Source organism: Melospiza georgiana, chromosome 5 (assembly GCF_028018845.1).
Source record: "Melospiza georgiana isolate bMelGeo1 chromosome 5, bMelGeo1.pri, whole genome shotgun sequence".
In the NCBI taxonomy this organism is placed as follows: domain Eukaryota; kingdom Metazoa; phylum Chordata; class Aves; order Passeriformes; family Passerellidae; genus Melospiza; species Melospiza georgiana.
This window is the reverse complement of record NC_080434.1, coordinates 54,835,613-54,858,141: the sequence shown is the minus strand read 5'-3', so window position 1 is coordinate 54,858,141 and position 22,529 is coordinate 54,835,613. Positions and strand designations below refer to the sequence as shown.

The 22,529-nt window shown below is 37.6% G+C and overlaps 1 protein-coding gene across 4 annotated transcripts in view; it reads left to right on the top strand.

Annotated features, from left to right (window-relative positions):
* The window catches only part of NSD2 (nuclear receptor binding SET domain protein 2), a 74,736-nt gene that overhangs the window by 31,078 nt on the left and 21,129 nt on the right, over positions 1-22,529 (top strand). Inside the window, exons 4-11 of one of the 4 annotated variants that reach the window (XM_058024024.1) lie at positions 2,853-3,019; positions 3,497-3,988; positions 8,344-8,488; positions 9,513-9,590; positions 11,023-11,141; positions 12,979-13,083; positions 14,287-14,368; positions 15,315-15,439. In XM_058024024.1, the coding sequence (XP_057880007.1) occupies positions 2,853-3,019; positions 3,497-3,988; positions 8,344-8,488; positions 9,513-9,590; positions 11,023-11,141; positions 12,979-13,083; positions 14,287-14,368; positions 15,315-15,439 (1,313 nt within the window). Of the gene's footprint in view, positions 1-2,852; positions 3,020-3,496; positions 3,989-8,343; positions 8,489-9,512; positions 9,591-11,022; positions 11,142-12,978; positions 13,084-14,286; positions 14,369-15,314; positions 18,752-22,529 lie in introns of those variants that run through there. The other 3 variants (XM_058024021.1, XM_058024023.1, XM_058024022.1) reach the window with 3 other exon arrangements.

Sequence of the window (22,529 nt, the reverse complement as noted above, 5' to 3'; positions counted from 1 at the left end):
TTGCTCTGGAGTGGGTTTGGGCCTGCCTTTTCCCTGAAGAGTTTAGTCAGTGTCTGAGCAGCCATCCTGACTAATAAATGCATTCTGATGTGTGTATTTTATCAGTAGGTATTTTCAGTCTTACCTTCCACTTACTCTTTATTATTTAGGCACTATCAAAAGTCTCTTCTTGCAAGAAATAAAAAGGTCTTTTGTCAGTGAATTGTAGAAATACTGAGCTATGTCTCTGTATTTTTCATTTCTAGGCTTAGGATCAAGTGTTTATAAGCAGTCTGAATTTCTGGATGTTGCCCCTTGATTTGATCATTCCAGCTGATTAGGCTTAATAAAAATTAATAACTTTCAACTTGTGGGAAGTACATTTTTGTGTAAAAAAGTCTGTGTGAGTCTGGCTAAAGCCCCATCTCACTGAATATCCTGTCTCTGGCTGTGGTCAACCACAGATGCTCAGATACAGAGAAGCACCAGGGAAGTGGTGGGCTCCCAGAGCACTCTCCCAAACTGCCAACAATTAGTTGCTTCAGGATTCTGTGGGCCAAAAATTAACTTTCCCTATGTAACAACCGTTAATGAATATGAGAAAATCAAGGCAACCCCAACGACGGGGAGAAATGATGCATCTGACTCCATTGATATCAGAAGGCTAATTAATTACTTTATTATACTGTACTATTCTATACTATATTACACTACATCTAAATTGAAACTACACAAGCACGCAACCCAACAAAACTGCCCATAATCTTGTGACTGTCAGCCCACAGTCCTGACACACAAACATGGGTTCCATTGGTCAGTGAATCAAAACACTCACATCACAATCCATTTACCAATTCCCTTCAGGTAAACAGTCTTCCACAATGCATTCCACTTGTTCCAAAACACAGGAGCAGTAAATGAGATAAGAATTGTTTTTTCTTTCTCTGAGGTGCAGAGAATGTGAATCCCAGAAAATCCTTGGGAAGTTGTGCCTTGCATTTCTCCGTGAAGAGAAATGCGTCCACAAATGAATGTCATGTCATTATTTTATCCAGGAGCATTGGTACAAATTCAACTCTCAGAGGGTACCTGAACATTCACCACTAGGTTTGTGACTCTAGTGGCAGGAACAATTACTTAGTGTCCTTAATTAGGCAATTACAGCTGTGCAGCATTACAGTGCAAAAGGAGCACAGTGCCTGCCTGCTTGGCAAGTGGGCTCTTGGCAGATCTTTACAGGAGGTTGGAATCCTAGGCTGTGGCTTCTCTGTATGCAGCCAGAGCATCCTGGTAAAATAGACAAATTAAGTCATAAGAGCTCTGTAGTCACTACTTAAACATTTTCTTGATAAGCACAAAGTTATTGCTGTGCAAGACAGTTTTTCCTGACTAGGCAACTCTGGAACATATGTTAGATTACTGATTGGATGTGTGATGGTTACAATCCCAAGACTTTCCCTCTGCCCTTCCTCTAGATTTTCATATCTGATCTCAGATGAGTCATTACAGTTCTTGTAGTACTCATAGATGTTTTTATATATAGTGTAAGTTCGTAATTGTTATAAAACATTACATGTATATATTAAAATTTTTGCCCATACCATTATTACCATTCCAGATGCCATATTTTACAAGATTAATCCCCTATTAAAATAATCACCATTATTGGCTGAATCACCATGAAAAGAAAGTTCTTTCTAACTCTAGAAACCCCAAAAATAGAGTATGAAGCAATCAATTAGATCTATTTGGTGACTAAGCCTGAAGACATGTAGTGTATGAATAATGGAATTCCAAATGGAATCTAGACATAGTTTGAAGTCACCTGTAACAGAATTGTGGCTGTTGTTGGTACCTAGTGGGTGTCCATCCTTCCCTGAGTTTGTCTGTTTTCTAGTCTATGTGTAGGACAGACTGGTGTGGTGACACTGGAGGAACCACAGGTACTGCAGGGAGCATATTTGATCCAGCAGGATTGAATTTGCAAACACAGAAGTGCAGCTTAAAACCTTTTCTATTTTTAAACAAGACCATAATTTGAACACTTAGCAAACTTACAAGTTCTAATGAACAAGGTGTTAGAGGACATCTTAAGTGTGATTTCTTACCTCTGCCTTTTAGAAATTAATTGTTAACTGTGAACCCTTTGATGAGTTTTGAAAGTGGTTTCTTCCCCATTTTCTGTAGAATAGCTGAGACCTTGGGAAGGCAAAGGTTGTATGCCTGTATCATACCACAGGGAGACAATGTTCCTCCTGTCTTTCTAGGGGAAAAAAGGAAATATTTTTAGTTTTAGAAGAAAAAATGCTTCTTATTTAGATGTCAAAATTGTATTTTTATCCCTCCACTCTCCCTTCCGCCAGCCAAATCCTTTATTGATTTCTTTGATTCCTGAAAAATCTTGATTAATATAAAGTTTTGATTGCAAGGGTTAAAAGCATATTAAATACGTGTCTCTGTTTAAGAATACAAAAAGATAAATTTTAGGAGACTTAGGGAGGAGGCTGAGTGCACAAGCTCTCCAAGCTGTGGAACCTTCTCAGTGTTCCTTGGAAATTAAATGCTGAATTCATTTTCAGAAACACCCAGATCTACATGTAAAGTTAATATAGGTGGAAAACTGACAGGTGATTGTAACCTCAAGTTAATTTAGCCAAACATGTTCTTGCTGGGAATTAAACTATTGAGCTTTTGGGTCAGACTTCATACATTATCTTTCAGAGACTTTCAGACTGATTTAAGTGTGTTTTTGAAAGGTTATCCAGTTTTTTTGTGCTTTTGTTATGGCAACTGTAGCAGCTTACAGACTTCAAGTCTGCAGGGTCTTACCACAGTCTAGATCTTAAATACATGTGGTTTTTTTTAATTTTCAGGACAGAAGAAGAGTTTTCGTCAATATCACGTTCAGTTTTTTGGAGATGCCCCAGAGCGAGCCTGGATATTTGAGAAGAGCCTGGTGCCCTTCAAAGAAAAAGACCAGTTTGAACAATTATGCCAAGGGAGTGCAAGACAAGCCCTCACTAAAGCAGAGAAAATAAAGGTAAGAGGTTCCCAAATCAGGCAAGATTTGGAGCTTTTTATTTTAGCATTACAGAGATGTACGGATATAAATAGGTATTATAAAAAGCTTAAAGACAGCTTGTTTTACAGGAGTCTTACATTTCATTTATAGATGCAAAGGATGGGGTGATTTACCACTGTTTGTTACTCAGTAAACATCAGTACTCTTCTGCTTTGTCATGGATTTATCTGTGGTGTCAGTTGTATCCAGTACAGCTTCATTTGAACTCTGAATCGCATGACAATTATTTCCCACTGTTTGTTACTCAGTAAACATCAGGACTCTTCTGCTTTGTCGTGGATTCATCTACGGTATCAGTATTATTAAATACAGCTCCATTTGAGCTCTGAATTACAGACCTGCATGATAATTGGTCTCTTGGGGTTGTTGGATGTCAATGTCGGCATTTTGCAGTCGCAGGTGGGCAGATTGCTCACAGGGCTGTCTGTGTTGCAGATGCTGAAGCCGGTGTCGGGGAAGCTGCGGCCGCAGTGGGAGATGGGTGTGCAGCAGGCCAGTGAAGCTGTGGCCATGACAGTGGAGGAGCGCAAGGCCAAGTACACCTTCATCTATGTCAGGGACAGACCCCACCTCAACCCTCGAGTGGCAAAGGAGGTTGGCATTGCTGTGGAACCCTTGGAGGAGATGGATGAGTCGTCCTACTCACATGAAGAAACCACTCCAAATCTGAAATCAGTGAAGGAGTCTGGCATTCCTAGCAAGAGGAGGAGAAGGACATCAAAACTCTCTGCTGCTGATGATATGCAAGAGAGCAGTCAGTTGGAGGATAAGAATACTACTCCTCAAAAGTCATCTGAACAGGCAGAATCCAAAAGAGGGATAGGCTCCCCTCTCAATAGAAAGAAAACTCCAGTGTCTACTCCACGAAGCAGAAAGGGCGATGCAGTATCTCAGTTTTTGGTCTTTTGTCAGAAGTACAGAGATGAGGTTAGTCTCTTTCAGCTGTTATTATTGTTGATTGCCTCTTCTCATTTCTGTACTTGAAGAAACTACTTTACTTTAGTAAACAAAAATTAGTTATTACTGCACAATCCATATATTCTGGGTTTGACAATGCCTGCATCAAATCTTATTCTAGACAGAAATAGAGAAAGAAGGGAATGTAAGTGAGCTATATAAACAAGACGGTGATAACTGCTTTTGTATTTCAAGCAAAAGTTGTGTTAGTATCTTCCCACATAAACCAGTAGTCCTTTGTATCAGCCATATTTTGTCTTTAGTGTATGTACAATACAATACATATGCATACATATATGCTCAGGCAACTGTAACAAAGATTATGCTGTTCATGGCAATCTGCTTGTTGACAACTTTTACATTCTTTCTGAGGACATGGCTCAGTTGATTCTGTGTGTTCCCTTATCTTTGAACACCTCAAAATTTAATTTACTTACTTGGAACCTTTTGCTGAGCTTCAAAAGAAGCTGCTTACCAAAGCTTGTAAAAATTACTGTCAGTGTGTGCAATCTTCTGGGACAGAAACTAGGTCCTCTTGAGGCACTTACACTCCAATACAAGGTAGAATAAATAAAACAGTATCTTATTATCAATTTGTTTTAGGAAGACTTAAAAGTGTAAAAAGCACTACTGCTGGTGTAGCTCATTACTTTTAAAACAGGACTTATAATTACTTTAAAATTAGGATTTTTCTTCCTTTCAGTTTTTTAGTCCATTTACAGTACTGTTCCATGATCTGAAGCTAGTGTGATATCTTATGTTTTCTTGTACTTGTACTATTACATATTGTTCACAGAAGGATCAAGAAGTTAGTGCTGACTTTGTCATACTCTTTAGCTAGTGAATGGTTGACTTCATTGTCAACCATACTTGTATTAGAAAAGAATTAATAGATGTAAACTTTATAAAGGAATATTGGGGAAGCAGATTCTGTTGGATGGAAGTCAATTAGTTGTGGTTCAACTTGGGATCTTATTAGATCATTGAAATTTAAGGTAATATTGAGAATGAAAATGAGCACAGTATTACATAGACCTTTTAGTGGCTTTGGTTAAGTTGAGAAGAGCATTGGCATTGCAGTTTGCTGGCTCTGGAAAGGAAATGGTTTAGTAGCCAGACAATTAAATACAGATTTTAACATACTAATTCTGAAAAGCTGTATGGGTAAATCATCTGTCTCATGTTGGAGACACATGAGTTCTATTCCCAGTTCTTCTGTAAGTGACATTGCAAGAGGGAATCACCTTGGCCTTCAGTGTACATAGCAAGAAGTCTTTTGCAGTATTGAGGGACATACAGTTGCTTCTCTGGAAGAAATGAGATTATGATGGCTGGCTTTATGGACTCTTAGCCAAACACAGCTTGCAGAGAAGAGATGTGCTGGGTCTCTGGTATTTCTATTTTCTGTGCCAGTTATCGCACTTTGTTCCCTGCTGTTGTTATACTGTAATTTTCAAATTAATAGATGGAAAATATGAAGACTATTAGAATATATGAAATTGAGGAAATACATTTTCTTCAGTGTCATTTCAGGAAATTGAAAAATTTTCTTAAACTTGAAATTCTCACTGATGATAGTGGCTAATGTTGCACAAAGTTAAAGTAGAAGGAAAGAAGTTTAAAAATATTACGTATTTATAGAGAGAGGGCATCCTACCATTTCTGCCTAGAATACCTTTTAATGAAATCTGTCATGAAAACCCAAATCTGCCTGAATGTGTGATCCATTCTAACAGGTACAGAAACACTTCTGTGGGTAGAACAGAACTAGGTTGTGAAAGCTGCAGATACCTCTGACTGATCATCAGAACCTGTCTTCCCTTTGTCATGATTGGAATTTGACTGGCAAAGCGAGAAAACACCAACTTAGATATTTATGCTTTTTGCCTTTCATGTTGCTTTTAAACTGGCAGGTTCATGCCATTGGTGGAAGGTGGAGATTCTAACCTGAGATTTGGAGTGTCCCCTGCTGTTAGGCTTATCTGGTTCAACTTGCATGACTTTCACCAAGAGTTTGTTTTGCTGTGTTGTAGATGATCTGATGCTTTAGAAAGAGTGATGATGTTGGCTAAAAAACAAACCTGGTTTTGAGCTGCTTGAACTGGTGGCATTGGAGAGTTTAGTGTATGACTTTCTTAGTATTTGCATATAGACACTGAGAAAAAAGGAGCATTAAAGACCCCGAAGAGGCTCTCTGTCCCCAGTCTTGGGAAGGGATGGAAGTGAAAGGGATGGCTAAAGACTCTTCTTGTGGGGCCTCTAATAATACCAAGCTCTCTTAAAAGTGGAGCCATTTCTGCTGTGTCTTGCTTGGAGTCTGGCTTTGTGTGGTAGTGAGATTCATATATGGGTTTGATTTTATTATTATTTAACTGCTGGAGAATGTTTTTAATGATTTAAGAGACACACTTCCCACATCCCTGAGGGAGGTGCTGAAAGCTTGGAGCACTTTTGTGGTTGTAGTGGTGCATTAAGTATTTTGTGCTGTTACCAAAGGAGTAAAGATGTGTTTTGTACTATTGTATTGTGTGCTTCCCCTGTGAGAAATACAAGGCTAGTAAGCATAGTAGGGAAGTGTCTGACTGGAGATAAAGGTGTCATTCAAGTGAGAGGCAGAGAGCTACGCTGTTTACATCAATTGGTTTGGGCCTTGAGTCTCTTGTGAGGAAAATTAAGGAATAATTTCACTAACATGGAGACTTTGGAGAAGACTACGGAGCTTTTTCTTTGCAGGCCTTATTTATAAGGGTCCCTTCACCATTAAGAATTCTCAGTGTCTTTTCCTTGTCATTTCACAGTGCTGCTAGTCAGCTGAAAGTTATTCTTATTTTGTTGAGACTGGAGGTAATGTTAATGTGTATCTCATTTCTCTGAATAAATCTAGTTATTTCTTGGAGAATTAAGATTGAGCACAATGACCTGTACATTTGTGACAGCAGTCAAAATTGATGCTAACTTTGTGTTCTGAAGAAGTGAGATTTGTGGAAGGGGTATCTTGTGGGTTTATGTTCCTCCCTTTCAGTAATGTGAATCCAGTTGCTGGATTTTAATCTAAATTGAGTAGAGGCTTTCAAAGGTAGTTGTACTCCTCAAGCCTTATGCAGATGGATTATGCCAGGTAGAAACAAGGCAGTTCTACTAAGAGAAAAATTATTGCATGGATTTCCATACTAGACACTGACCAATGGAAGGAAGGTACTGCAGCTATTTTAATACTTGGAAAAGCAAGAGTCACACTTGCATCCTGTTTGGTAACAGGAAATGTAGTTGTAAGACCATTAATTCTAAGAAATTAGGTTTACTCATTTCACCTTACCAGAAAATTTGTACTTCTGTTCTGTTGAATGGTGTTACTCTTTGAACAATTGGCTTTCTTGACTTAGTTTTTCATTTGCTCTGTGTTTTTGGGGTATCAGTTACATCACTCATTTTGGGGAATGTTGGGTAATGAGATGAGAAGAATTGTTTTTAAACTTGCTGTTTCATTTTTGCACAAGCATAGAGTTTTTTTACTTGGATGATTAATCAAATCTGACATTCCTTAAGTAGAAGTAGGAGTATAATGAAGGAGTTTGGGAGGATTTTTTTTCCTTTTTTTGGTATTGGTGTTTTGGTTTGTTTCTGTTTTTGTTTTTTGTTTTTTGGGGTTTTTTTCGGTTTTGATTTTTGTTTTTTGGGGGTTTTTTTTGGTTTTTTTTTTTTTTTTTGAGTATACTTCCGGAAACTCTGTTAAACTCCATGTTGATGGATATTATGTGTCCTGCTTATAGCATTAAAAAAGATGCACAGCTAGGGTTCATATGCATAATATAAAAAAGATGAATCAATACAGGGAAATTGCATCAGATGCTAACTTATGTAAATCTCTCTGCTGAGTTAGGTGTACTGAGTTCTATGATTAATGAGTTTTGCTCTGAATTGATGGATTTCTTTCTAGGCAAACGTATATTCCAGTATTGCTTGCCTGTCATTTATGGATCTATGTTTAAACTTCATTGAGAAGCAATACCCTTTTTTTTTTAATGACCACAAGACAAGATTTATACTTACTCCACTTACTCCAGTTTTTGAATGGCAAAAGGCAAATAGATACTTCCAAAATTAGTCTTAATATTTCTGAATAAGCTAGTTGATTTTTTCTTAAAAGACAGACAGAGAAGTGGTTATTTAAAGCAAAACTGGATACAGTAGGCTTTATTCTAGTTCTGTCTACAGCAGAAATATTAGCTATTGTTTGTATCCAGTTTTCCAAAGTGATGGAAGTGTGTACACCATTCTTTCCAATGGCCACTTTTTTTAATTCAACCCTATTTCTGCATGTATAGGTGGTTGCTGAACATCCAGATGCTTCAAGTGAGGAGATCGAAGAGCTGCTCGAATCGCAGTGGAACATGCTTAGTGAAAAACAGAAAGCTCGCTATAACACAAAGTTTGCCATAGTGACCTCTCCCAAATCTGAAGAAGACTCTGGTAAACGTAAAACTGTGCTAGTGTACTCTAACTAAATTTGATATACATAGTGGCATTAAACTAAGCACATATTTGAGACCCTGTAGGGAAAACAGCTTTCACTGTTTTCCAGTTTTAATTCTTGGTGTTTGTGCCAATAGCAAAGGAATGCCAATGGTTACAATAAACGCAACCCATGAAGTCTACATTTCTTGCTCATTGTTCTGAAAAGTTGTTATATGTAAACCTTCTGCTGTTTAGACATTGCTGATTTCTCATTCTTCTTCTGCCCATAAGCAGCTGCCATTGCATCCACTGCTTGTTACAAGTGGATGGTGGGAAGGAAAGGTGAAGTGTTAACTCCTAGTAAAATTAGAGATGTTGTTTTTGTAGAACAGTTAGAAACGGTTTAAAAAATTTAATCAGTGCTACACCTTTTCTTCATATATGCCTAAAGTGTATTACTTCACATCATCATCAACTCAGGAAGAACTATTCCAGACTTTATTCTGTACCCTTCAGCCATTTGGCATTTTATTGTGCTACTCAAAGTTTATAGGACTTTGTGCAAGTTTGCAAATACTTTATTTTTTTTCTCCTTGTATTTTTGTTGCTTTTTTCTGGTGTTTGTTTTTGATGAACAGTCTCGATTGTTTTCCAAAATATTTGAGGGGGTTTGGAGTTGCTTATTTGAGAAAGGAGGAGGAAGAAGATAGTTTGCCATTTGCATGAGTTTTATCAAATTTAACTAGCTATCATTTTTCAAATTTAAATAGCTTTACAGCACTGTAAGAAGACTTATATGGAAGTATTAGAAGCCAACAGGTGCTGCTTTGGGCAATGACAAGAATGAGAGGGAGTGTTTGAAAGTTTGTGAGACTTGGAAAAATTTGTATAAAAATGGCAGTCAGTTTTGTTAACTATGTGTGTGTGTGTGAAATAACATCATTTTGTGGAAAATTGAAAAGTTTTTAACTTAAAATTTTAAGTGTTAAATATTTGGATATCAGTTTAAAAAAAAAAAACACGTTCTGTATCTCTCAAGGTTCATCATTGAAGAATATTGGAGAGGCCAAACGTAAAGTGTTTCAAGACTCACCTAAAAGGAGATCAAGATCCAGAAGTAATTGAAATTTGTGTTCTGTGCAAATAGCTCATCATTATAAGTAGCTGTTGAGTGTATTTTTTATGTAATCACCCACGTATCATAATCTCTTTATTTTATCTCAGATGTTGTCTTCCTTGACGTTAGAACTTTAATGGATCCCAAATTAAATATCTTAACACTGTAGTGCTGAATTTTGTTCACCTTCCTCAGTGTCATATTGCAAGAAATGTAATTGAAATTGTACCTGTACCAGGTGTTTCTAGTACATATATTGTGTACATTTATAGTTACCTACAGATGAAAATATGTCAGTTCACTTGTTCCCCATCTCAAATCCTCTTATCTTAAACTTGGAAGAATGTTGTGGGATTTCTTTTGCTGGCTTTTTGTAAGTAGCAGGTTCTCCTGGAGCCATTTCAGTCTGCTTTGTGGATTCAGTTGGATCATAGAATATGTCCTAGATTGTTTAGATAAGAACATTAATTTGAAAATTATCCATATTTTCAAGTTGCTATATTTTTAATATTTACAGACATTTGTTCCCACTGAAATAGAATGCTTGTAGCTGTAGGGCAATTTTCAGTTAACATATTTGTGCCCCTGGAGCTTGCAATTTTCATACTAATAATACTCTGTAGCTTCATAAACTAGAGAGTACTGGAGAGTCTGATTAAGTTGTCCTTTCATCTTGATGAAACAGACCACTTTCCAAACCCTCATCTATCTTTTTGAGGTGCAGACAATAGTGGAACCTGTGGTAGGGATATGTAGATTACTCAGTGACCTTTGGTATTTAGCAGCTGCTTGAACTTAACAGTGAACAACCATCTAAATATATAAATAACTTTGTGGTCTAAAATGGCCAATGTGGTTCTGTTCATAGGATTCAAGTTCATAGAGAAAGGGATCTTATGGTCTCATGTAAAATGCAATCAGCTTGTTAGAGTCTGGAATTGCCAGGCCAGAAAGAGAATTAATCTGTGCAGTTGGTGATATCTTATCTTTTTCAGAGGTCCCTTAAGAGATGTCACCAGTTAAAGTAGGCTTAAGGAGGGGACTTAGAAAGTAATTTTAGTAGTAAGACACTGTTACAAAGTGGCAGGAGAGTGAAAAGCTGTACAGCTCAATCACATGCAGTCTGATGATGTGAAATAAATGTTGGGCAGTAACATTCAGATCTTAAACTAGTTCTTGTATAGGTAGACTCATCTTTGTAAAATAACTTGAGTATGAAGCAGTTGATTTAGATTTTTTTCTAGACTTAGTCTTTAGCACCAGAAACCAGACCTTAAGCATTAAGAGGTCATCAAACTGTGTAAATGTTTATCCATGTTTTAAAAATAATGACTGAAAAAAAAGTACCTTAAATAACTAGATCAGTTCAAATAATTTCAAAGTGGGTTTTAGATTATTTTTCATGTGAGTTTCCCCCATCCCCCATCCCAAGGTAATTTACATGGAAATAAAAGAAACCAAAAAAAGAGGACAAAGGAGCCTACAGAAGATTTTGAAGTTCAGGAAGCACCTAGGAAAAGACTCAGGATGGATAAACAGAATAATCGGAAGGTAATTATGTCCTTGGTTTGTTGGGGTTGATTTATAGCAGCACCAGTCACATTGCTGTAGTTAAGTTTGTCAGCATTTCCATTTTCAGGATTAAAAAAGAAATGTCCATATATTTTACCAAACTGTTGCCAATATTCAGAGATCCATGTGAGCTTACCACTGGGGGATTTTTCCCTTTGGTTCTGAGGATGGAGGTAGGACAAGTTGCACTTGCTACTTAAACTGTTCCCCAAAGGAATGTGCAGAGGGAGGCATGACCTCTCTGTGGTGTTATGCTCTGTAGTTCTTTTTCTTTCCTCCTGGTTTGGAGTTAGTTTTATCAGAATGTGAAAGAAATATCTTTAGCCAGTAGTTACTTTAGACAAAAGTCAGAAGAGAGGAAGCAAGTAAAGCAAAACAGAAAAACTACTTTTCAGAAACAGGATGGCTATAGGACACTTTAGAGTGGCATGCTGCCCCATTTCTTGGGTTAAGAGACTGCAGTAAATTTATATTTCTGCAGTAAAAGTATATTTATCACACAAATTTCAGGCTCCTTTTCTGCTCAGAATTTCAGTGGTACAGCAAGCAAGTGAAACAACCTGATAGAAGGCAGCAGATTTATTTTTTTGATGAGTTGTGGAGGTCTTGTAGGTGTCAGTTTGTTTGGTGGGCTGGTTATTTTGCTAATTCTGTTGATATTGTAGATATTAAGACAACTTGTTGTCTTAGAATTTAATATTAAAATAAGAGAATTTCAGATAGGCTTAATGAGCTGATTAGCAAGGGACAGAGATCATTCTTAATGTTGTTACCTCTGGAGAAAGAAGAGCCAAAACTGGTTTCTGCACTTCTTGCTGGAATGGGTTAGTCATTGCATATTCATGTGACTTTCTAGGAGCAGTTTTTCAAACCTTTTTAAGCTTGTATCATTGATTTGCATATACTATAATACATGAGATGGATGGAATAATGAAGTTTACTTATTACAATTAATTCCTCCTATAAAGTCCTTCATTTTTCTGTTCTAAAGGTACTTTCTTGTCCCACCAGCATTTGTACCCTACAGTTAGCCTACATTCTCAGAAGTAGGATGAAAGGTGGTTGCAGTTTAGTTCATTCATGAGAGTTTCTGGTATCTTTGGTGCTGTGACACACATGTGAATATACCAGCAGGAAAACAAATAACTGAATGAGATTATTGATTCCCATAATATTCATAGCACTAATGGCTATGAATAGCACTGACTTTATGATGTGCATTTTAAAAATGTTGTTCTCTCTCTGGTCAGTTTATCAGAACTGCTTACAAGGGGGTTGATGTGTGTAAATATTAGGTGGTTTGGAAACACTAAATGCATATAGCAGGGTTGTGTTCCACAGAAAGGTCAGATCTGGTTTACAGTTTGTTTCAGGAATTCTCTCTTAGTCTTTTTCCTGCCTTCACAATTCCAGCTGTATATGCTGCTGCTTAGTAGAACATTCAGTGAATGACAGGGAAAATATGTAATGATTCAGAAAAGCAAACACTAACCATACACCTTCTTTCTGCTATTCCCAGTTTACCTGCAGGCTTTAGGTACAATCATTTTGGATAGGAGGAGCTTTGATTTAATGACATTTTACTTGCACAGAGTTGTGGGTTGTACTCTCCCTTTGTTTGTCCTTAATTCTTATTTACAAAATCAGAATGTTTTCACATAGAGTAACCAAGCCATTAGTGCCCCTATGGAGGTTTTGAAAAACTAATTTGTTCATTGTTGCTTTGATGATGTATATGAAGTGCACATTAACAAAATGGGGGTTCTGTAAAGTGTACTTTAAATTTAAAAATGAACTATCCTGTACATTTTCACAGAATCACAGAATCCTTAGGATTGGAAGGGGCCTCTGGAAATCATCCAGTCCAATCCCCCTGCCAAGACAGGGTCATCTAGAGCAGGTTACACAGGAATGTGTCCAGGTGGGTTTGGAATGTCTCCTGAGATGGAGACTCCACGACCTCTGTGGGCAACTGTTCCAATGCTCTGCCACCCCAAAGTAAAGAAATCTTCCTCATGCTGAGGTGGAACTTTGTGTGGTTTAGTTTATGGCCATTACTCTTTGTCTTGTCACTGGGCACCAGAAAAGAGTCTGGCACCCTCCTCCTGACACCCTCTTTTCTTTCATTTTTGCCCAGAAGTGTAACAGTAATCTTAGCAAACCCATACTGGGATCCTCTGGTGGCATTGGTGGTAGGCAGCTCAGAGCTCAGTAAAAGCACAACATGGCACATCTCTAGCCATTTGTGTTTATTTTTACAAAGAAATCAGTTCCCTGGCCTTTGAGGTGTTCACCTGCACATCTTTGGTGAATCTGATTGTCAGATGAAGTTTGTGAAAAAGCATGTAAAGCATTGGAAATGTGTGTAAAGCTTTCTGTTCAGTAGAGTTGTGCTTATTAATCAGGTGGACATGACAGGGTTAAGTATTCTAGGCTACAGTTTTAGTAATTTGAATGAATTTGTAACATAAGAAATGGAAAAAAAAATAGTGCATGTGTAAGGAGCAATGTCTTCATTTTGACAAAGATTTGACAAAAACTTCCCCTGTTTTTGGCCTAAACTTTTAATCATGAATTCTCAATCTGGAGCAAATTTAGATATTGTTCATTCTCCCTTGAAAATAGTGGTTTTATTTTGGAAATGCTGAAACAATCTTAACCATAGTAATTTTTAAAATGGCACTGCTATAAGTTGTGGAGTTGCAAGCAAGTCTCTCTGAGACTTAGATTTCTGCACAGGGTTTACTCTCAAATTTCTATACTAATTCTGCAATTTAATAATTAAAGGTCTTAATTTGACCCGTTTGTACAAAGATTAGTAAGGGTAATTTACAAGTTTTGTGTTTAGCACTCCCCCTTTTGATATGCTGAATTTGGGATGGATAAGTGGGATGCTGAAGTACTGTGTTCTTTAATATTTCTCATTTGTTTATGGGTTTGTACCCTGTGCTGTAAATGAGTTTTAAAGTTCACTTAAGTGGGGCTAGTTTAACTGCAGTACCATTCAGATATTTGTAAAGACACTTTCTTTTGAATGACATAAATCCAGAACTAATTGCCAGATGTATCCAACCACTCATAAATTAGGAGTTTTTTTATTTTTTCATATTTTTTTTTGTGACAGAGGGAGACAAGCAATGACAAAACAGCAAAAACAAACTCTTCTAAGGTCACAGAAACCTCCTCTTCACAAAAGAACCAGTCAGGTAATGTGGTCAGAATAAGTTTTAATGTAACTTTTTCAATTAAATACTTTTAAAATGCCAGCGGCTAAATTCCGCTGACTCAGCGAGCAGTTGCAGTTGTGCCACAGCTGGGGGGGAGCCCTGTTCCTTCACTGCCCTCCTGCAGCTGGATCCTGGACTGAAATTGTGCATTGCTGACTGAGAGCAGCAGTTCACAAGTTCCCTGTGGGATGGCACCAGATTAAAGCTGGTGCCCCAGGTCTTGGTGAGCAGGGAACAAACCCTGCTGCTCCCCTTTGCCCCCTGCACTGGCCCAGTAAAACAAGTGCAGTGGCCATCAGTGTCATCAGGTACTTTGGGTTTTAGTTCTTTGACATGGTGCTTGATGGGAGGCAGTGTGGAGCATGAGAGGGAATTCTGTAGAACCTTGGATGGAAACACCAAAGTGAGACTTGTTAATGATGCTCAAGTTGAAGGTAACTGCTATCAGAGCATGTCTCTGCAGGTGTTACAGTGGTTTGCCAAAGACAAGCGAGCTCCAGCAAGTCCTGCACGGTGTAGGAGTGGTGATGTGCCATGGCTAATGTGTGGTACTTGGCTCCTGTATATAAATTTTCTCTTAACAAAGTGTTAGTGGTACTCAGATTGTGATGAGCTCACATAGGCCTTCTCATATAAGTGCTATAAGAGGTCTTAAGTCACAAGATACTTTGATTTTAATAGAAATGAGATTATAAAAATTTGGGAAAACATTTAGCACATATTTGATTAATGGAGACCTTTATTTTTAAAATCAAGCCAAAACACATGGCTTCAAAAGCTTCATGTTCATTCAGTCCTATGTAGGTGCCCAGAAGACTTACCTAAATAATTCCTTCTTGTATCTGAAGGAATATTTTAAATGGCTTCAGGGAGATAACATTTTAAAGTTCCAAACTTCACTTTGTAAACCAAAATTATTTTACAGCAACGAAAAATCTGTCTGATGCATGTAAACCTCTGAAGAAGCGAAATCGGGCTTCAGCAGCAGAATCTTCAACTCTTGCTTTTAGCAAGAGTTCATCTCCTTCAGCTTCCTTAACTGAGAATGAGGTAAAAAAAAAGTGGTGTTTGCACACAGCCATTTAATTACAGAAATTATCAGGTGTGAATCTTGTTTAAAAAAAAAAAATCAAAACTCAAAGGCGAATTCTCTAACGTTGGTGCTCTAGACAAGTTCCAGTTTTGGCCTCTGTGAATCTGTTACCGTGTGCATTGCAAATCATTTATTGTAACACCAAGGTCTGCTTTGGGGACGTCGAGATATTATTGTGGTTTTTAATGTATTTACCAACAACGTTTTAGAATTGTAACCTTCTATTAGAGGCAAAGTAAAATGCCAGTGTGTTCTGTATTTTCTTCTACAGATTTTTATGTAAGTGTACTACATTAGTTACATTATGTAACTCAATATTGTCATGTTGCCATAGCTTTTATATCAAAGCAGATTTCCTAATCCTCTGTTTGATCTAGAACTGGACAGTCTTCTGAGCAGAGCCCCTTTTAACTCAAATTAGTTTTCAGGCTGTTTTAGTGCTATTTCTCTGTGATGCAAATAGCTCCAACCCCAGTAGAGTTAAACAGGCAGTGAAGGGTGTATCTTTTTGATACTTGCTAATCATAGTCTTAGCTCTGCATATTTGGAACTGTGATTCTTCTCAGTTGACATACAATAAATGAAATGTATGTACCAGAAGTGTATTCATACAATCCATTAAACCATTCCCCAAGTCATCTACACTGTTAAAACCAATCAGCCAAAGAGTGGCAGCATGAGGGTGAAGTATGCATGCTGTTTTGCAGGTGGGTTTGGATCTGTAGTTGGTAGGATTTAGTAAAATATCCATAGACAAACAGCTTCACCCAGTCTGTGTTACAAAAACTGTAGAAAAAATACTTGCCTGCTAACAAGGGAATAGGGCTTCCAGCTCTCCTGGAGACTTTCATCTCCCCTAACAAATGCATGAGGTGCTGTAGTGAATGCAGTTAAAATATCTAGGCAATGTTCAGTAAACAGTTTACCTTTGGGTAGGGGAAAATGATTGCATGTTAATGGCTGTATATCTTAACTGTAACTGGAAAAACATTTTAACTAAAAAAACCTCAATAAATACTCCCTCCTGTACCCCAATAAAACAAGCAAAGGGGGTCCCACAGGAAATAATGTCCATTGCAGCAGCCAGGTAAAGTAATACTTATTTTGTTTTCTCAGTTGAGAGACTCCCATCTTTTGGCTTACCAGCTTCTGCTGGATTGGCTTTGCTAGTGGGACCTGCTGTGTAATGGTCTATTTGGGGCTCTCTATTCAACCAGACTAGTTTAAGGAAAAATCTGGGGGGTTTTGGCTGAAATTATGCTTCTCTAAATATTGGGGACTCAGAAGAAAGATTCTTCTCTTTCTCAAGATCATGATTATAAAATGAATTATCCAGAAATCTTTCTTAACAAAAGACTCTTTTTTGTAGGATTTTGGGTTGTAACATAATGGTTCATATGTAAGAAAGGATGTGGTTGTATCTTACGTATGGCTGAGATGGAAATTCTAAAACTTAGCACTAATTTACTCAGCTACTGCTAAACAGTAAAAGATCTGAGAAAAATTACCTTCATACACTGCTCACAGAACACAGGTACACAAATTAGAAAGTGAATTAATTGTTTTCAAAGGGTTAAAATATGCAAAAAACAAGTCCCAAACAGCATAACTGAAAACACACCTTGTTAAATAATTTTGGGGGACTGGGTGCAGGGGGAAGTAGATTAATGGACTAAATCCTTGGACTGGTTAAAGCTACACTGACCTGAACTTGGACCAACTAAGGATTTGGCCCAGTTTGTTTCCTATATTAGATATATTTTTGCTGTTAAATAAAACAAAAATGCCAGGCATGTGTTTCAGAAATTAATATTGACCTGCTCTACAAAACAAGGAAAGACAAAAATTCTGGATTGTGTGAGTGGCTCTTAAAAACTTTTCCCCCTTCTGTATTTTTATTTAGCACTTGTCTAAACAGCTAAATATGTGTGTGTCCTGAGAGCATTCATGTGGAGAGAAACTTTCCCAGTATTAAGGGAAAGTTTTTTTTAAAAATAAACACAGTCAGGTAATGGTGAAAGCCTTGCACAGCTAATTGAGTAGGATGTAATTCTTCTCAACTTTAAATAGATTTAATGATTAACTTTCACATTTCTGTGTTCACTATAAAACTTCTAAGTGTTCGTTGAGGTGCTCTCTTAACAAGTATAGGGAAAATTCTGTGTATTCTACAAGCACATACATCTCCACAAGGTGTATATAGGAGGAATCTGGTCTTTTTTTTTCCCTTCTCCTTTCTTTTTCTCCCATACTCTTTGTGAACAGCTTGTTCCAGAATGGAACCTGGATGTGACTGTTACATGTCAAGAACTGTTGTCAACTACAGACCCCTTAAATGTTTGTCCTTTTCAACCAGGTTCTAGGAAAGATGTGCTCAGTTCTTTCTTGTTTGAAAGATGCATCTTATTTGACATTTAAAAAAATATTTTAAATGCCTTTTGTTGTTATTAGGGGATATTTTTTAAGTGGGGTTTATTTGAAATACTATAAAATCAGGCATGGCCAAATTTTCAGTTGATAAATTACTTTGAGAGGGAGATAAGAGTGGGAGTGTGGACTTGTTCAAACATATTTATAGATGTGACATATTAGAGATTAAAGGTTCACTCCCTTCAAAAAATTGGGCTTTGAAGTTGTTGTAAGAGGGGTGGACAGAAGCAGTGAAGTGTTTATACAGGAATAAATGGATTTCATACCTGCATTTAATTTTGAAACTAAACAATTTTACTTCTAGGCACTTGACTCAAGTCACTTATGTGAAATATGATTTTGTTGAAATATAATTCTTAATGAGCAACTGGTAGGGCCAGATGTGAAAAAGATACTCAACACTGGAGTCTGCAAAAGCTTGGAGTAGTTTTTTACTGGCTATGTAAGACTTGGTGTAAGCATCCAAAAGCACATATTTGTGAGAAGAGATGCAGATGGTGTATTTTAATTTCTTGTTTTACCTTGGCCCTCCACCCCCCAATAATGTAGTAGGTGCCAGTAAGAGTGTAATCAGTATTTTTTTAATAAATAAAAAAGACTTTACGTTACCATTACTGCTGGATTATTAGCACACCTGGTGTGTTTGCATGAAACATATCTGCTTTAGCTTTTCAATCAATTTTTGTGATTATTGTCTGGCTTCATTAAACTGGATGAATTTGTTGACAGCAGATAAGTGTCAAAGTATGGTGCAGACCATAGGTACTACTTACAAACTTTGTCAAAAAACTGTAATCTTTTCCTAAGAGAGGACAAAATAAAGCACATGTGATACTCTCTAAGTTAGCCAGCCTGTTCTTCATCACACCCTCAAGTCTGAGCTGGCCAGCAGATGGCAGCTTAAAGAAGCCTGGGAAAGATTTGAAGAGGTGCTTTTATTTTAATTTCATTACATCTTCCTTAGAGGAATTCTTTCTTCCCTTCTGTGGCAACCAGTGTCAAAACAAGCTCAGTTCCTGGTTATAGCTACAAATTCTTGTGTTTCCAAGGCCTAACAATGCAAATTATAATAATGCAAGCCTTAATGCTCTTTTTCTTCATATTAAACAGTGGAATTTTTTCCCCCATTATTGGTTTGAGACAGATTTCATTTATCTGCATTTTTAATGGGCATTAGCATGTAAACACAAAGGAGAAAACATGTACAGCTCTTAAAAGGTAAGGTGTTTGCTTGAGGAGGCAGTCATGAGACATGCACAGCTTGCAACTCAAAAAGTACATCAGCTCCATTTATCATCCCTGGAGTCTAGTTGTCCTAGAATATGCAACTAAAAACTTTTACTGAAGGTGAAAATAACTGACTTTTTGATCCTAAGAACAGGAAGGAAGAAGGGAATTTGTGTTATTTTAAACAAACTCCTGATTTACAGAAAAAGCAGTTGCTGTTGACCTTGCAGGTTGTTAAACAAAATCACCGTGCTTCTAGCATTTCATTCAAGCTTCCTGCAAATATAATTCTCTCTTCTAAACATTGCTTAAGGATAACTTAATATATAGTGCCACCTTACATCCTGTGTTTTAGCAGACAGTTGTTTCCTGTGTTTGTTTCTGTATGCCTATGATTTTATTTTTTTTCCCCAGTAAGCAATCAGGGGTACATTTTTATGGAACACTGCAAGTAGTTGGACTTGTTCCTTGCTAAACCTCTGCTAAAGCCTCTAACATTTTACATGACCTGCATCACCCACCAGACCATACAGTTTTGTTACAATGGTTCTATTTTCACATGGAAAAACGTTCAAAGCTTCACTTTTGTTCTTTGACAGCACATTCTGTGTAGAAAATTAAGTTTCTTGTGTACTTATTCTCCTCTTGTGTGTTACTTAGGCTTCAGAGTGCAGAGTATCTGTTAACTGAATGTTTACATGATGTAGGTTTTTATTCTGCATCCCCTACCAAAGTATCATGAGTATCTGTAGGCAATTTTATACTGTTTTAAAATGTTCTCATAGTTTTAATTAACTTTCCAGGCAAATTCAGAAATGCATAATATCCTTATCTGAAACGTCTAACTCCTGCTAATAATAAAAATGAAACTTGTCCCAGGCTGTCTTTTTTTTGCTATTACAGTACTGTGTACACTGTGGCACCGCATACTTAAAGAATTTATCTAGTCTAGCAGTATGGGCCAAAATATCACTCTTCATTCAGTTCAGGAATTCTTATATGAAATAAAGGAAATGTTAACTGTAACTCAATTGGCTCTGTCAGTTTTTCTGTCTCTGTGTGGGTGCACGATAGATTGTCTTTTCAATACAGCCTGACCTGTTTGTATGTTGCTTATTGACTTACTCTTACATCAGTTGTTCTTAGAGTAAAAAACCAAACCAAAACAAACCCAACCCCTCTAGCTGCTCAGATTTTGTTAATAAGAAAAAAATATGCAGTTGGGTTTTATCTGTATGAAAGGTGGAAGAGTTTATCAGAACATGCATCCCCCAAGCTTTATATAGAGAGCTCTTAGCCAGCCCAGCCCACTTCCTCCTGGGGGACTGTGGTGTAGAAATCACTGACTCTAAAGTCTTGTCAGGAAGTCTGAGATTGTAGCTGTGTCCTGAGTGTTAAGGAAAGTGAAACTTAGTGGGCAGCAGCGTTCAGAGCTCATGAAGATGTGCCTCTTTAATTGCCTGTGAAAAGATGCTGTGTGTCTTTTATATATGATATGTTAATATCATATGATCATAATATATATCATGGCAGGTGACCTGAGAGGATGTTGTTTAAGACATCCCTGTAAAAGGTGCAGGTCACTCTTTCGGGGCCCTTTCTTTTATAAATGCTGCTGCTCCTGCCCTGGAGGAGACTTGCCTGCCAAGCAAGCAGGAGGAAATAATTTCCTGCCATGCTTTGTTTTCATTTTATGTACCCCTAGCTCTAAGATAAATGTACATAGTGGGGTGTGTTTCCTTTTGATGTCCTACAGCCTGCATTATAAAGCAAGTGATGCTCAAGTAAACCAGTGGGAAGTGGGAGGGGTTACCTTCTTTGGATCTCAGAAAATTTGTCCTTTAGTTGTTTCTGTTACTGCTTGAACAGAACGTGACAGAAGAACGTCGTTGTCTTGAATGACTAAGACCAAAGCTTGTATTCTTAAGGCTTAAGAAGGCTGTTACACAAGCAGATGTGAGTAATACAAGAAGGGCTTTTATTAGACAGAGTGAATTGATCAAGTGATTTTTTGAAGAAATTTTTTTGGACAAAAGTTGTGCTTTGGTAGCTGAAAAAGTCTAAAGGGGTGTGTGGCTGGTGGAGTAGCATCTGTTGGAGCCTGTTCCTGTGTAGGCACCATAGATGTTCAAATGTTAACAACTTCTTCAATCTGAATTTCCAAATTTGTTTAGAGCCTTCAAGCATGGCAGGAAAACCTTGTCTGAGTTGGATCTAGGAGAGGGGAGGTCCCAGGGAAGCTGATGAGCACAGAAGTGTTGATGTTCATTGTGCAATTGCCAACACACAGTGAATAGTATCAGGGACTTGATTCTGCTCCATGAGACAGAAGTTTTTGCCTTAGCAAATATTGATGCTGGTCCTTCAGGACAGCCTTTAGCCAGGAAGTGCTTCCAGGGAAGGAAAAAATACACACCATGACCCCCTCCCCACCTCCTAGGGTAACACTGAGCCAGCAAGGATGCTTTCTTAGATCAGCTGTTGAAAATGAAGACTTAATCCTAAATCTAAAACAAAAAGCACATTTAATATAAGCCAGGTCACCAGCTGATCAAGCAGAATGTTTGCAATTTTTTGTTCTTACTGTCATAACTTCCTAAATTCCCAGGCTCTGGATGGCATGAGTACAGGCACTTTATTTTCAGACCTAGAATTTCTGAACCTTTTTTTCTTTGAAATTACAGAGCAGTGATTTTGCTGGCTCTGGTATTTACTCTGATTTTGGAGCTGTCTGAAAGGAAGGAGACAATTTTAAGTGGAGGAAAAAAAAGAAAAAAAATTCAAGTGGGTGGAGCAAATGTCTACATCAGTATTTGACTTCATCTGCTCCTTTGAGCCACAGCATGATTTGAATTTTTAAATTTCAGTCTATCACAGCTTAAATCCTGTATCAATATGATTGGATGCCAGCTGAGAATATGTCACTACCTTTTTTTTTTTAATAAGTGACATTTCAGCCACCCAGATGTGAAAGGAGCAATACCATTTGCAAAGTTCACCCACGTGGTTCTAGAAATATGCAAGCTGAGTGTACATCCCAGCTAGCATTTAACTCTTCCTTGTAAAAAGCCAGAGGGAATGAAGAATTGCCTTGCATTTCTGCCAAGGTGTGTGGCTGAGCCTGGAATCAGGTACCTAGTTGTAAAAAATGCTTTAAAAATTGTAGTAGACCTGGCTTTAGTATTTAGATGCACTGTGAGAAATGTTTCCCTGTGTTAGTGCTTGTCCTTGCACCTTTAATTGGTGGTGCAGTGAGCTGTGCAGTTCACTCAGGCTCAGTCTTGCAGCTGCAGGACTCGTGTTACAGCTGGAGGAAGTCTTGCAGGAGGAAAACATTGAGAAGTGATTTTGTACACAAAATCTGTGTATAGAGTCTTCTGTCAAATTGAC